The 15,581-nt window shown below is 38.2% G+C and overlaps 2 protein-coding genes across 2 annotated transcripts in view; both read left to right on the top strand.

Annotated features, from left to right (window-relative positions):
- The first annotated feature begins 762 nt into the window (after positions 1 to 762).
- Positions 763 to 11,007, top strand: LOC122651794 (CTP synthase-like). Its single transcript, XM_043845331.1, has 22 exons — positions 763 to 1,138; positions 1,366 to 1,570; positions 2,627 to 2,706; positions 3,185 to 3,271; positions 3,411 to 3,461; positions 3,553 to 3,670; positions 3,750 to 3,806; positions 3,936 to 4,000; positions 4,166 to 4,249; positions 4,385 to 4,435; positions 4,537 to 4,599; positions 4,687 to 4,733; positions 4,855 to 4,924; positions 5,022 to 5,084; positions 8,237 to 8,326; positions 8,411 to 8,449; positions 8,582 to 8,809; positions 8,924 to 9,009; positions 9,108 to 9,156; positions 9,309 to 9,389; positions 9,490 to 9,583; positions 10,532 to 11,007. Exons 2-22 carry the CDS (start codon positions 1,453 to 1,455, stop codon positions 10,759 to 10,761), a joined length of 1,851 nt encoding a protein of 616 aa, XP_043701266.1. The 5' UTR covers positions 763 to 1,138; positions 1,366 to 1,452; the 3' UTR covers positions 10,762 to 11,007.
- A 3,481-nt stretch (positions 11,008 to 14,488) lies between these two features.
- Positions 14,489 to 15,581, top strand: part of LOC122651793 — a 60,187-nt gene continuing 59,094 nt past the window's right edge. The window contains exons 1-2 of the mRNA XM_043845330.1: positions 14,489 to 14,754; positions 14,859 to 14,943. Coding sequence (XP_043701265.1) covers positions 14,623 to 14,754; positions 14,859 to 14,943 — 217 coding nt within the window. The 5' untranslated portion in view covers positions 14,489 to 14,622. The remainder of the gene's footprint in view (positions 14,755 to 14,858; positions 14,944 to 15,581) is intronic.

Genomic DNA, 15,581 nt, shown 5'->3' with positions numbered 1-15,581 from the left:
ATAGGGGAAAAGATGTAACCTAAAGTAAGGGATAATGTATTCTATTAAAGAAATCAAGGTTTCTATGAAGCAGCCAAGTAGGCCAGACTAGTTGAAAACTGGAACAGGACTTTTGATCTTTTGGTTTGAGCAACACACAACACACATTGGTTCCAAAATAAAATCTCTTTGAATTGGACATGCTTATTGCTTGGACTTTGTAGAAAAAAACAAATAAAAAATAAAAAAAATCTTGGGAAAACGTTAATCACGACATCAATATAAGGAGTAATTTTAATATCAAACCAATGGCGGTGTTAAAAATAGTATCATCTACACAGGATTCATAGAGATCCACAAGGGTTAGGGCAGAAGAGGATGGAATCTACAATCGGTCTCGTGGGGATTTTTTTTTCTTTAAAAAATCTTTTAAGCAAAATTTTTTCATTTTCAGATGATAATAACCCGTTTACCAAAAAACAAAAAAAAGATGATAATAACCCTAAAATAAATAAATAAAAAAAAGGGAAGGGAGCAAGGGATAAAATGGAGAGAAGAAACCCTAGTAAGGAGCAAAAAAAGGAAATATTAAAAACCCTCTTGGCTTTTTTTTCCCCCTCAGCTAAAACAAGACAAAGACTAGAGTGTGAGACCTTTGGGTTTCGGAGCCTGGAGGCTGAGAGCTATATAAGTTCCTTATTACTCCAGTCTTTCATTCCTCATTCCCATCGCCATTGCCATCTCTGTCACCTTTCTTAGCATTCTATCCCTCTATCTTCTCTCTTCTCTCTGAGAATATCTCTTTCTCTCTCACGCTCTTTTGCTCTTCGTTCTTTCCGTTTCTGTTTGTCAAACAGCAGTGGAGTAGTTTGCCGCCAAACAAGGCACCCAAAGCGTGTAGTTTTGTTAGAAAGTGATAAGGAGTGTGCCGAGTTTTTATTGCCATTGGAGTGAGAGAAGTAGGTCAGACCTGACGGTTAGACCTGAGAGCCAGAGGCGGAAGTAAAGCCCGTCTTTCTAGTAGCAAATCGCCTGACAGAGAACACCATAAGAAGAATAACAGCATCAAGAAGAGGAGAAGGAGAAACAACAAGCATCGATTAAAAACAAAATCGAAGGTCTGCCTCTACAACAACAATAGCAACAAGAACGACGACAGGTTCTTCTTGTTTTCAATTTCATTTTCCGTTTATTTCGTAGAATCATTCGTATGGGTATTGGGTAATGGAAAAAAACGCATTTCTATATGGTAAAGCTTTGCAAATTCCCATTTTTCTACCTCCTCCGTTGGAGTTGAATCAGTCTTTTATTTATTTATTTTATTTGCCCTTACTGAAGCTGTGATTGGTCAAACAGGGAAGGGAAAGGATTGAAGGAGCCAAGCAGGAGAGGAACGGTGAAGGGGTTGTTGCTCTTTGTCCGTCATTGGATCGGAAAATCAATCGGAAGCCAACAGGGGAAAAGAAAGGAAAGATGAAGTATGTTTTAGTGACCGGTGGCGTCGTTAGTGGTCTTGGAAAGGGGGTGACGGCCAGTAGTATTGGAGTCGTTCTCAAGGCCTGTGGTCTTCGTATTACTTCCATTAAGATAGGTCTGTGTTACGCGGCTCGCTCTGTATCACGCACACACGGAACACACATACATATAGACACGCAGAGATAGAGAGGGAGAGTTCGCTTTGCTGGGTTTCTTTCTTTTAAACAGAAAAAAATGGACCTTCTCGTCTGTCCTCTTTTCTAATTGATCTTTATCTATCTTTTCTTTTCAGTCTCATTTGCTCTAGTTGAGAGCTAGTAAGCCTCTTCCTTTTTCGTTTCAACGGCAGTTTATATTATTTTCATTTCCAGTCTCTTAGTGGGTTTTATATTCATATACTGAGGCTTAGGAGCAACTTCTGCATTTTCTGTACTCGTGATTGGTTTTTTCCCTTCTTCACCTTCTTGTGACGAGCAATTTTAGACGATAGATTGTATACATAATGTCTGGCATTTCCTGAATCTTTTTTCCTGTTTTACTGGGCTCTCTTCATGTACACTTTTGATTCTTTGGAATGAACACGTAGATAAATACCATACGGTTTATTTCTATTATTTCTTGATTTGCTTTTTAAGGATTTTGAAGATATAATGGTAAAATATCAGTTAATAAGTGTCTATTTTCAGTGATTTATTGTTTTGCTTGGGTTGTGACTATGATTTAGGTTATTTGGTATAGAGATTCCGAGCACAGCCCATTTGGCTAAATCATTACAACAACTTTTAAAAATAAATTAATTGTTTTTAATTTTTGTTTGGGTTGATTAGTAAAGTTAGTGGTATTGTTTCTAAGTGAATATTTTAGGGTGAGTGGGAGGGAGGGGGTAAGGTGGATGCCAGTGATTTCAGTCTCAAAATGGCTAGTTGAATTGTTTTAATTTACAATACTAATGCTGTGATCCTTTATCAGCTGAACACCTTCTAAATGTGAATTTGTCCAAATCAACTGAAGTAGTTTCAGATGTATTTTGTTACTGCTCACTTTTATTTGAGCTCTGCCACTTTGAATATGAAGACTTTTCACTTGTTGTGTTCTCATTTTGATCCTAAATAGTCTTGAAGGTTGATGCCACAAACTAATGGTAGTCACTCATTTCTATTCATTTGTACAGATCCGTATTTGAACACTGATGCAGGAACAATGTCCCCTTTTGAGCATGGAGAGGTGTTTGTCTTAGATGATGGTGGTGAGGTAAAGAATCTTCCCCATGGTTTATGCCTGCTATCTTTGCTGGTGTGCATTTCATTTGATTCACATGCTTTTGAGGGAATCATGGTTATGTTGAAGTAATAACTTTTCATTTAAGATCTCAAATGCTATGGGTGCCTTTTTATGGGCATACCGCATACGTAATGACTTTGTGATGTGAAGTAAAGAATGTTAGGGGGAAGATTACAGAAAAGGAAGTGTGGTGGACTATTCCCCCTCTAATACTACATCTTATAGGATTATAACACTGTATCTCACAGATGCCGTGCCCGACGCACATGTGGCATTGGTGTTGTTTTGTGGGATACATATTCTTGCAACTATGAACATCACTGCCATTCTATTCTGTTAAATGCTACTTTGTTTTCCTCTTTATTGATCCATGTGCTTCCATAAAGCTGATGAACTTGTAGATTGTCTTATTGTAACCAACAAAATAAATTTTATTTATGTGTTGAAGGTGGACCTGGATCTTGGGAACTATGAACGTTTCCTGGATATCAAGTTGACCCGTGATAACAACATCACCACAGGGAAGATTTATCAGGTACTTTGTTACTGAAAACCAAGTTGCAGTTATCATCATAAGGTTCTAATCTCAACATGTGGTTGGTACACGGATTGTATTATTTGGCTAGACTGAATTATTGAAGTGACTAGTATTTTTTTTCTTTGATGGCTAATAGTCTGTTATTGACAAGGAAAGAAGGGGAGACTATCTTGGAAAAACTGTCCAGGTCTGTTCCAACTCCTGACGAGGTCTTGTTAATATTCACTACCTTCTTCTCAAGGCTCAATATCATCTTATATCCTCTCTCCCTCTTCTAGGTTGTGCCTCATGTTACAGATGCCATTCAAGAGTGGATTGAGCGTGTGGCTATGATACCCGTTGATGGAAAAGAAGGCCCTGCTGACGTTTGTGTCATAGAGCTGGGTGGAACTATAGGTATATTAAGCACAATTGATGCTGTGTATATTGATATTATTATATTTTACTAGCCTAACAACAACATTCCTTGGGACAGGTGATATTGAATCTATGCCGTTCATTGAGGCACTGGGTCAATTTTCATATCGCGTTGGTAAGGGACTTGTGCCATTGCCTTCATGGATATTTTCCTTTCTGTTTCAGCATCAGTTAGCTTTTAAGTAACTTAAGTAGTTGATCATTTTTATTTTGTTCCATGTTCCCCAAATTTTTCTCATTTCAGGCCCTGGAAATTTCTGCCTGGTTCATGTCAGTCTTGTCCCTGTTTTGAATGTCGTTGGTGAACAGGTATGCATGAACTATTTTTGAACTTGTGTAATTTAATCTAAAAAATGTCAGTACTGGATCTATATTTATATGATCTGGGGACCATAGGAGCCTAAGCAACTAGTCCTCGGTAATCACAGTTACTTATTGGTTCTGATGAGTGACGTTATTATGTTTCTCATTTAGAAAACAAAGCCAACTCAGCATAGTGTTCGGGGACTAAGAGGACTGGGTTTGACACCAAATATCTTAGCCTGTCGCAGCACAAAGGTCTCTCTCTCTCTCTCTCTCTCTCTCTCTCTCTTTTGTGTGTGTGTGTGTGTGTGTGTGTGTGTGTGTGTGTGTGTGGGTGTGGGTGTGGGTGGGTGTGGGTGTGGGAAATTTAATACCTGATGTCTTTGACAGGCCCTGGAAGAAAATGTGAAAGAAAAACTCTCACAGTTTTGCCATGTCCCGGTATTGTAACCATCATATTGATATTACTCTATTTGGATTCTGTAAAAATATTTCTGTACTATTCTGCAGAAAGCCAACTATATGGTGGTGCTTGTTTTCAGGCAGCAAACATAATCACTCTGTATGATGTTCCAAACATTTGGCACATCCCTTTGCTATTAAGAGTAAGTTTGTTTATGACACTTAAATCGCTCATCTTCTGTTCTCTTTTCTTATAAGAAAGATTTCGTTTACACCCTCCAAAAATTCAGGATCAGAAGGCACACGAAGCGATCTTGAAAGGGCTGAACCTTCAAGGGTTTGTCATTGAACTCTGTTTTCTTTTTGTATCTAGTAAAGGTTTATCTACCATGCTTATTGTGTGACAGGTGTTCGCAGTTTTGTTGACAGCTTGTTGATGTCATGTTTTTCATGTACAGTGTTACTGTGGAGCCTCATTTGGACGAATGGACTGGGAGAGTTGAACGGTGTAACAAGCTACATGAGCCTGTTGGTCCCAAACATTTCTCTTACTTGTTCGAAGTTTCATTCTATGATCTGGTTAATGCAAGTGGTCATTCAAACTGACATTTCATGTATTTTACAGGTCAGAATTGCTATGGTTGGAAAATATACTGGACTTTCTGATTCTTACCTTTCTGTCTTGAAGGTAAATAAAGCTGCAAAACTGTTTTCATCGTGATTTCTTCATGCAATATGTTATCCCTTCTTGCTTGCCATAGTTTATCTTTATTGCAGTAATTTTTATGACCCTTTATTATGAGTTTCTCTAAAATCCTTCACGCCATAGTGATTCAGCCATCAATACTAGAATCTAGTCAAGGAATCAGAGATTAGATCAGCTGCTCCACAGGCCTAGATCTAAACTATTTCCTGATAAAACAGACTGAAAAGGCTTGCTGGTTGGTTGATTTCAGCAGCCTGCGATGGGGAATGAAAAAGAGAATAAGAAAAGAAGATGAGAAGAGATAAGGGGCTGTTCTGGGGACTATGAACAGTTACTTTAGAAGGAAAAAGGGATAAGAGAGGAGAGAAAAGCGGAAGCCTTCTCTTTGGCTACCAATTCAATCCAAATTTTGTATTCTATTCCATTAATCATCATTATTGGAGTGGGTTGGTTACATATTTATTAAGAAAACAAAAGAAAGACTCCTACATCCAGAACTCTTAGATAGTTAGATTAACTTAACTAATATTAGTAGATCTGTTGAAGCCTAAGTCTGTTAGATAAGTTGGGCTCCACACAACTAACCAAAATAGGATTCTTTAATGACTAAATTAAAGCTACTTATATTACCTAATGATCCACTACTAATTAGATATCTATTTTTGTACACCCCTTTAGACCCCACTTTTGGGCCTTATAATTTAGCCTATTACAAAAAAAAAATAAATAAATAAACCATGCATACCCCATAGATGTCAAAATATGGTCAATTTTTGGACTGTGTTTGCATTACATAGTTATACGTTGCCACCTATTACAATTTCACTGCAGTGTGCTATATCTGAGTTTTCGTTTATTAAGTTTTGGGACCTGATGGTCTGCAGCATAGTCTTCGAAATGTTGCAACTAGTAATTTAGTTTAGCATTTTTAGCTTTTTGATGTCCTTTTTGTTAGAATGAGGCACATCATGGTAATTGGATGAAAGTGTTATGAAATTTGATTTTGGGGGCATAGCCATCCTTGCATAGCACTTGGTAACACGTCATTGTTGAGAGTGCAACTTGGATGGATTATTCAAGAAGTAACACACTTTAAAAAGGTAGCAGTCAACTCCACAGCTTCACATTTTTCAATTTATTTCTCAGTCAATCAAGTTGATAAACCTTCTTGTTAGTAGGTCGGTCAAGTTTCTGACCTGCAAGTTATTATCTATTCAATTAAAAATAAATTAGAACTGAAGATTTGTGTAGTATTCCTCTTCCTAATTTATGACCTGTCTTGAGTGAAAAGTTCAAAATAAAAAGGGAGTGTCTGAATAACACCATTATATGTGTATTTAGAACTTGGGATTATCTTTTAATTGCCCCTTGTCTTATTTCCAAAAGTTCTTTAAGATAGGGTTATAAAAGAGGGTTCTATACATGTGAAATGGCACTATTACCCTCATTAGGAAAAAAAATTTTTGTATCATACTAATAGGGCAAAAAAGTAAGGTTAGAAATTATTTGATGCTTTGAGGAGTGTCAATTTGAAAATCCCAAATAAAAATATGATTAGATATAGAGTGAGTTTAATAGTTCAGAGGAGGAACTGCAATTTTTTTTTTTGGGGGGGGGGGTGCCAGAGGTTGGATGTGGGGTTTGGTAAAAAGCCGCCAACTTACCAAGCCTTTTCCCAGCTATTTGGGCTTGCCACATGTTGGAATAGATGCAAACAAGGAACATATAACTGTTGTTTTGGCTTTATATATGTGTCAGTATACTATCTAAATTAGCAAGTTCAGGAGGCTCTTGTCCAAAGGCCTGCTACTTGAGGTGATAACAGGAGTGATTTGGAACATTGGAAAGTCAACACAGAAACTCCCTTTAAATGTTATCTTGTTAGCAAGTAAAGTATGTTGTTGCTTAAAATTTAAAGGAGTTGCAGAAGCAAAGTATATCACGAACAAAAACATCAGGCTTTCAAAATAATTTCCTATTTTGAAAAATAAGCCAGCCCTTGCTGCAACTCAATCCATCCAAGCATGTCTCTGAACTGCATAATTTCAAAAGAACCCACTGTTCACCTTTGCCAATCTAATTTCCTTAAGTATGACTTGTATCAATTTTGTGCTTTCGGGTGTTTCACTTGGTCTCACTTTAGGGAATTATCAAGCCAACAACTATCAAAAAGGGGGGAATCACCATGCTCATGAACATTCAAGGTAGACATTTCTTGGTTGAAGCGGTAGAGGCCATGCTTTACTACCCACAGGAGAGATGCTTTACATCTCCCTTTTCAAAATAAGACTAGAACAACTTATGAAAAAAGAAGTGTTACAATTAATGTATCGAGTGACGAAAAAAAAAACTCAAGATTACATTAAAAAAACTAAAAGAAATAGAAAACAAACTGAAATGTCAAATCCTAATCATGTAAGAATAGTTGTTTCATGTGGTTATAAGCAGCAACATGTTTATGAAAGTAAACTGTATGTTGCTATATACCTTGAACAAGGGGATATTGACTGCAACTTATTTTTATAGAGTTCCCTTTGATTGACTTGAATGTCAATTCCAAATCTACAGAGACTGCTTAGTGCCTTTCTGTGTCATATATATATAAAATTTACATGGAATATATTTTAGAATTGGTGAAAATTAGTGAAAGTATTTTAATGTTACAATTTATTGACACTATAATGGCCTCGCACCTTGAAATGTTGAATTCTTGTCACCAATAACCAATTGATATATACTCTGTATGGGGAACAGACACTTACACAGTACATGGGCATCTGGTTAGAATAAGAATGAAGTGTCTAATCTCACCTCTCTCCCCCATACGTTATTATTCCTTCTGTACAGCCACCAAGGTTATTAAGTAGATCACTATCATACTTGGTAGTTTTTACCTGTATTCAATATTCTTTACCAAATTCATGCATAAGCACTTGTACACAAAGGTTTTGTAAGTTGATCATTATTGTACTTGGTAGTTCTTACCCATATTCAACGTTCTTCTTTGGTTCATTCACAAGCACTTTTCATGTGCATGTGCTACATGTGCTACACTTGTGTTTAGTGCATGTTTCTATGTAGTGATACATCAAATTCTAATATTCCACCTAATAATAAAATATTTCTGTTTGCAGGCTCTCTTTCATGCTTCTGTTGTTTGCCAGAGGAAACTTATAGTGGAATGGGTTCCAGCATGTGACCTTGAAGATGCAACTGCGAAAGAGGTTCTTGAAATCATGTCTTCTCATGTTATAGTTTTATGTTCAAATACTTGCTATCTTATTTTGTGAAGATATTTGTAATTGCAGACACCTGATGTTCATAAAGCTGCATGGAATCTATTGAAGGTAAGACCTCATTTAGTGTTACGTAAGTCACTTGAATTGCTTTCTATGTTGAATTGCAATCTTAGGGGTTTGATTCCCTATTATGTCAACTGTCATATCTTTGATGGTTATTTGCACTGTCGTTCATTTCAGGGTTCAGATGGTATTTTAGTTCCAGGAGGATTTGGTGATCGAGGGGTGCAGGGAAAAATTCTTGCAGCAAAGTATGCCCGAGAAAACAGAATTCCATATTTTGGCATTTGTCTGGGGATGCAAATTGCTGTTATTGAGTTTGCTCGGTCGGTTCTTGCTCTGCAAGATGCAAACAGCACCGAGTTTGATTCTGAAACTTCCAATCCCTGTGTTATATTTATGCCAGAGGTACAGATTCTATATAGTTGGGTTTTACACTAAGATGCAGTGGGATTTTATATCATTTTTTTTCCCTTGGTTTCTTCTCAGTGTGTAAGCAAAATTTTTCTCTCCTATGAACAGGGTTCAAAAACTCATATGGGAGGCACTATGCGTCTCGGATCGAGGAGGACATATTTCCAGGTTACTGATTGTAAATCTGCAAAGTTGTAAGGACTAATGATTCCCTTACTGTTGTTAGTGATGTGAATTTTTCATGCCCCTCCCTCATCTTAATTGAACTGTGCATTTTTGCCTCTTGTATTAGATATGGCAATGTAAGCTTTGTTGATGAGCGACACCGGCATAGATACGAGGTAAAACATGTATTGACATGCAATGATCTGCTTGATTCTCTGTTGCTTGCCTTTGTATGGACAGCCATTTTCTCTCCAGTCTCCCTATGGCATGTATGTTTGCTATTCATTTAGTGGTCTTATGACTGGAAATCCTACAATGTCTCATGTAGGTAAATCCTGAAATGGTTGCACAACTTGAAAATGCTGGTCTCTCATTTGTTGGCAAAGATAAAACTGGCCAGCGTATGGAGGTATATATTCCCTGCATAGAACTTCCAGTGTGTTGTTGTCTGTGTAATAATTCATTCAGTAGTAATGGTTCTCGGCTCCTGTTGGAATGCTTGACTGTAGATTGTTGAATTGCCTGATCATCCATACTTTATTGGAGTTCAATTCCATCCCGAATTCAAGTCAAGGCCAGGAAGACCTTCTGCACTATTTCTTGGTATTTGCCTTGTTCCCCTGCTCTACTTTTATATATATGGCTTGGACAAAGAAATATAGTTTTATGTTGATTTATCTTAGATTTATAAAAGATGAGAGCCAATTTGAAAATGGATGTATGAGCTATAGGCAAAGTCACTGCATAATCTTTCAATATTCTTTTCTATTTATTTTTCGCTTTTTGTAATTTTTGTTATTTGAAATATCAGCCTGTTGTGTCAGAGCTCATCTCGACCAAAGCATAGTCGAGTATTCTGCATTTTAGGTTCAACAAGGGATTTCATTTCCTCTTTCTCTCTTTGATTGGAGGTGTTTGGAGGGGAATGGGAGAGAGAAGGGAAGTAGGAAACTCAAATGAATGGTGATCATTGAAGTTTGTCAACAAAGATTTAAGATAGAATATTTACTATTATATATCTTGGTCAGATTTATATGACGTGCTATCTTTAGGTTTTTTCTGAAATATTTACATGGGGTATGAAATTTAATATTTTTACCTGGTCTTGGAATTGCTTTAGTATTTATATAAGATAGTCAAAGTGTGTTCTTGGAATCAAGTCTAACCACCTGATTTCTTCTCTTCGTCTTGAAATCAAGTGTAGAGATTTACTCTGTACCCTCAATATTTTCACATGTATGTTTTCCAATTTGGTCGAGGGGGATGGAGGATATAGTTATTATCTTTTGCCCTCTGTTTGCATGAATACTAGCATCATGTGATTCTAGTATACACTTTGCTGTCCCAAAATATTGAGTCCTTGATGTTTTGAATTTGCAAATTTAGTTATATTTAAAGCCAAGGAACTTAAAATTCAGTCTGCGTGCCATGGGTCTATTGTGCTTAGTTGCCATTGGTGATGAACTTGAATCCAGTTTGTATGGGAACTTGTTATTTGAATCCTACTCTTATGAAATATGGAAGGAAACCTGATCCCATTTCATGGTACAGGTCTTATAGCAGCAGCATCTGGCCAGTTGGAATCATTCCTAAATAATCTTAACAATGTACAAAATGTGGCAACAAATAGCATTAAGAGCAATGGAAGGTCTACCATGAAAGTGCACCAGAACGGGAGTGTAAAGAAGCCTGCAAATGGGTCTGTAAATGGTGTGTATGCTAATGGTAATGGGCACGCCAATGGTAATGGACATGCCAATGGTAATGGTGTTCATTACTAACTGAAGTGGGTGGTGACACCTTGGTCTAGTTTCATTTATATTTTCTTACAGTTTGTGTGTTGATTTTGGGAAGGGCCTTCTGAAAGCCCTCCGGATCGGTCTGTACAGTCGAGTATCAGTAAAGGTTTTAGTTCTCGAGGGATAGTTCATGGGACAGAGCTGCACTCCGGTTTTTTGAACGGTGGACGGCTGCTTGTAATTTTTTCTTTTTTAGCGTTTTGAATGGAAACGGGTTTTTGGGTGTAATTATTTCCTCACTGAACTGAGATATTCTCTCCTTTTACCGACTTTTGCAATCTGTTTATATTGAAAAGTAAACATTATATGGTTTGCAAAAAAATTGGGCCCTTCCGGTGGCTTGCACTAGTTATTTGCCTTTTGTGTAACCCTTCATTAGAGTCCTCAGAAGTCAGAACCGCATGCATTCCCTGCACCTCGCCTGGCCTCCGGAGGCAGTGGTGTGGGGGATTGTCAGCCTCTACTATGTGCAGATGTGCTCGAAATTTCAATGACCTTAATGTTATTTTAGGTTTCATCACATGGTGTAATAAACAAAAATGCTCACTATGCATCAGAACGAAAGTAGAGGTGGTGAGAAATTTACAATGTTTCAACCATACTACTAAATACCACAACCCCAGCAGTGTGATCATAACCCAAAAGTATTCAATTATTTCTGAGGCATGATATGCACATTCTATGTTTGATGAATTTATATGTCAATCTGGGCCCTCTGAAACTCGATTCCTGGCTGATCCCATATCGGTGGATTGGTACAGACCAAGGGTAAAAAAGAAAATAAAATTAAGAAAACAATGTTAAGTCATATTCGGATCGGTATCGGCCAAGAATCCCTGGTAGAGACTGGGTATTTCCATGAGTCATCTGAGGAAGAAAACAGTTCCTTGCTTTGCATTCAATCTGAAGAAGCGATTACAAATCTTTAGTATTGGTCCGTCAAAAGCCTCAGGGACAGATGGATTCCTGGCTAGTTCTATCATAGATTCTAGCATGACTTGGACAAAGATCTTGTGACCATGGTGTAAATATTTTTTAGACATGACATATTGCCTGATCTATTGAATTGAACTCTTATTGCTCTCAACCTAAATCGGATTCACCTTGACTACAGGCTAATATAGGCCAATCAGCTTGTGCAATATAGCATACAAATTCATCTCTAAGGTGCTATAAATAGACGTCGTTCTATCTGCTACTCCTACATTCAAATTAGGGTTTCACGCTTCATTCTTTTTTTGATAGGAATAAGATAATTTATTAAAGCGTGTGCTACACAAGGTGTCCAAGTTACATAACTCTGACAGCCAAGAGGTGGAAATGGGCCATTCAGTCGTACACACTAAGAATAATGCCCTCCGGGTCAGGGAGTCAGCCAAGCTATTAGTCTCCCTGGGGCTAAAAACAAACTCACAGCTATCAAAGAAAGAGACTAAGTGTCGGATTGTTTTTATTCCGAGAGATTGTTACTTGGCAGCGTACCAACAACTAACTTTTCGCATTGAGAAAAAGTCCTAGCCCATTATAAAAATGTGGTAAAGTTGCCACCTAGATTAAGATTTAGGACATACAAAAAATGAATCAACTCCATACTACACTGGTCTAACCAAAAGATTGGTTGGGTCAAGTTACATGCTAGGAAGGAGTTTATAAATACCTAACGTAGACCCCGATAGGTCCATAAATTAGATTAATTAGGTGCAGAATGTGTATAAATAACAGTATGCAACAAGTGTTTGGTTTAGGAAGACCGCTTCGGATAGGGTGTTTTGGGGGTGCCTAACACTCCCTAAGCGTAACCTGATGCTTACCCAGTGATCTGAGCAGACCTATCATCAAGTTGGAATTAATTTGCAGGAGGGACATTATTTGTGGGTTTTATACCCTAATCTAGGTGTTGACTTCTTTTTACATTTTTTACCCTTTTGCGATGTGAGAGGTTACCATAGTATGACGAATCTTGCGAGACACGGTTCGCTCCCGCTCTCCCTGATGTATTGGATTCTCATCCGTATACCTATAATGACGACTCCACTGGGGAGTATGTCAGACTTCTGATTGACCATAATTATGTTGTTTACTTGCATCATACATAGTCTTGGTTGTACATGACTGTTATTTTTTTCATGCCATTACTTCTCTTGCATTGCATATGCAAAACACAATGCTCTAGAGCCTTGTGGCGTAACTGTTGGAATCCATGTATAAGTATTGGTAATTTGAAGTGAAACCATACCAGCCCCTTGATACTCTACCAATTGGTATATCATACATGATAAGATCATGTACTTCTGACTCACTCCGCTATCCTGATTGATAGGTATATTGGTTCCCGATTTATTGTTTTATGACGATGGTGTTCCATATCTATATAGTAGGGCCAACCCGAGGCTGAGGTACGAGACAATGTGAACACTGTGAGATCAATAGCATGATTTTGATTCTTTATTAACGGTGAACCTAGTGTCCTAGCCTAACTTTGCACACATCATTTATTGGACATAAATCAGAACCATTAGGAACACCACAACTAATGTACAATTGTTTGAGACTTAGGTTAGAACTCCACACTAGCGAGATCTATCCGTTTTAGTATTAGTCTGCCATTGGACAAACATGATCCATCTTTAAGGTTAAGATTTTAGTTTGTTCAGTTCCTGATGTACTAGAAAGTTGTTTCAACGTAAGGCATATAATTGTTTCAATATGGGAGAGTAGATCATTCATTGATATTGGGTGAGGCTACAATGGCTTGTAATGATCTCTTCCCTCTCCCTTTGTTTCACGTCTTTCCAACAATGATATTCCCTATCCCTGAGTTTTATTGCTTTTGAGAGGGGTGGGGTAGGAGAAATTGAACCAAAAAGGTACTAATACGAAAAACATTGAAAATTCAACTTCCCCACCCCACCCCACCCCATCACAAGCAAATGTTATGTGCCTAATAGAGTCCGCTCTAGTGTATGGGTATTAAATTGGGATAGTCTAGTATGGGATAAGTTAAAGATCTTGATTTAATTTGTTCCATCAGTTTTGAAGCTTTTGGCATATCGATCAAGTACCTGACGTTTGGTTTCAGATTCAATATCTACATCATAGGTCTGAGTCATGAAGAGGACTATTTAGGAGAGGGATATTTGTTTCCAGATAGAAACCCTAGGATAGAGTGAAGCTCCTTTGAAACGGCTACCTACTATCAGAGTGAAAGTTACCTAGAGTGAGAGTCACCGAGGATGACGACTATGTATCGATCAAATAACTAACAACAAACAATCCAAATTTTGTATTTCTCGGGAGTCTATTAACTTTCCCATCTAGGGTTTGGAAAGTAGGGGTCAGAATCAGATTGGCTAAATTAGTCGAGGCCGATCTCGATTTCAATCGATCTAGAGCAATCAATTTGTATTACATTTCTAGAGTTATATAGGGCCGATTCCCAACTCATACCCAATCCATTCTTAACCAATTTTGATCGATTGGATTGAAATCGGCCAAGACCGATCTAGATACCGATTCCACTCTTTAAACCCAACCCAACCACCCTGCAAAGTGCAAACAAACACGGCTAGATAAAGTGCTTACTAAACACAACTGGAGTCCACATCGCTTCTATAGTACATTTTTGCACTTTAATCCCCATTCCCCACTCTTTCAAACCCGAGTGTCCCACTCATGAGTCCATGACCCGACCCCCCTGAAAAAGAAAAAAAAAACATACGACCAGTCAGAAATCTAAGTTCTCCACCGATCTCTTCGTCTTCAAGGATCCTAGCAGTCTTTCTTTTTTTCTATTCGATCAGTAGCTGGGCAGCGATCTGAATCTGAAGGAACCAGCGGTGAAACATGCTTCGGTTGCGAGCTTATCGTCCTACGAACGATAAAATCGTGAAGATTCAGCTGCATCCGACGCATCCATGGCTCGTCACTGCAGACGCCTCGGACCATGTTTCCGTCTGGAACTGGGAACATCGCCAGGTTATGTTTCGCTAATTACCACTATTTTTCTGTTTTTGTTGTTTGAAATTGTCCTTTCGATCTGACATTTTCTTTCGTGCATTTCTTTTGTTTCTCATTATCAGGTCATTTATGAACTGAAAGCTGGCGGTGTCGATGAGAGGCGTTTGGTTGGAGCGAAATTGGAGAAGCTTGCTGAGGGAGAATCAGGTGAAGAAATGGCTTGACTTGCCTTTGTTTTATTTTATTTTATTTTTAAAAAATTTTTGATTCGGAAGTACATTGAAATAGCCTTTTGGTTATTGAGCTTTCTTGCCCTTTCTCCCTCTCTCGTTCTCTCGTGACGTAATGTATATAGTTGCCAGACTTCAATTGAAGTTCTGGATGCAAAATGCAAATGCATGTCTGAGAACGAGACGGGGTTAAAAAACTGTGGCCTGCAAAATGGACCTCGGCAACAGTAAGGTTTCTCCATTGATACCTAGTGGTCGCCGGTTCGAGTAGGGAAACAGTCTATCCGCAAAGTGGGGGTTAAGGCTGCGTACATTATGACCCTCCACAGACCTCCCAGCGGCGGGAGCCTCCTGCACTGGGTATGGGTACGCCCTTTATGCTTTGGTGATAAAAGGTTTTTTGGAGCTGGTTGAAAAATAGACCTCAAAGAGTTCACAGTAACGGACGAGTGTCAGAGATCAGTCGGGCATGGTGAAAAGTAACCACCTTCTAAGTACTCTTAATTGTGAGGTGAGGGTTGGGCTCTATATATATTGGCTACCTCTTGTAGGCAATCTGCGTTCTGCCTAGTTTTGGGATTCTGTAGTAGATAAATTCTTGAAGAAGTTGGCCCT

The sequence above is a fragment of the Telopea speciosissima genome, chromosome 2 (assembly GCF_018873765.1).
Source record: "Telopea speciosissima isolate NSW1024214 ecotype Mountain lineage chromosome 2, Tspe_v1, whole genome shotgun sequence".
Lineage (NCBI taxonomy): Eukaryota > Viridiplantae > Streptophyta > Magnoliopsida > Proteales > Proteaceae > Telopea > Telopea speciosissima.
The sequence above is the reverse complement of the archived record's forward strand: the minus strand, read 5'-3'. Positions and strand labels throughout refer to the sequence as shown.

Coding starts and splice junctions, on each gene's coding strand:
- LOC122651794 (XM_043845331.1), top strand. CDS start 1,453: ATGAAGTATGTTTTAGTGACCGGTGGCGTCGTTAGTGGTCTTGGAAAG. Junction 9,010..9,107: donor GATTGTAAATCTGCAAAGTT/GTAAGGACTAAT, acceptor CTCTTGTATTAG/ATATGGCAATGTAAGCTTTG. Junction 9,157..9,308: donor GACACCGGCATAGATACGAG/GTAAAACATGTA, acceptor TGTCTCATGTAG/GTAAATCCTGAAATGGTTGC.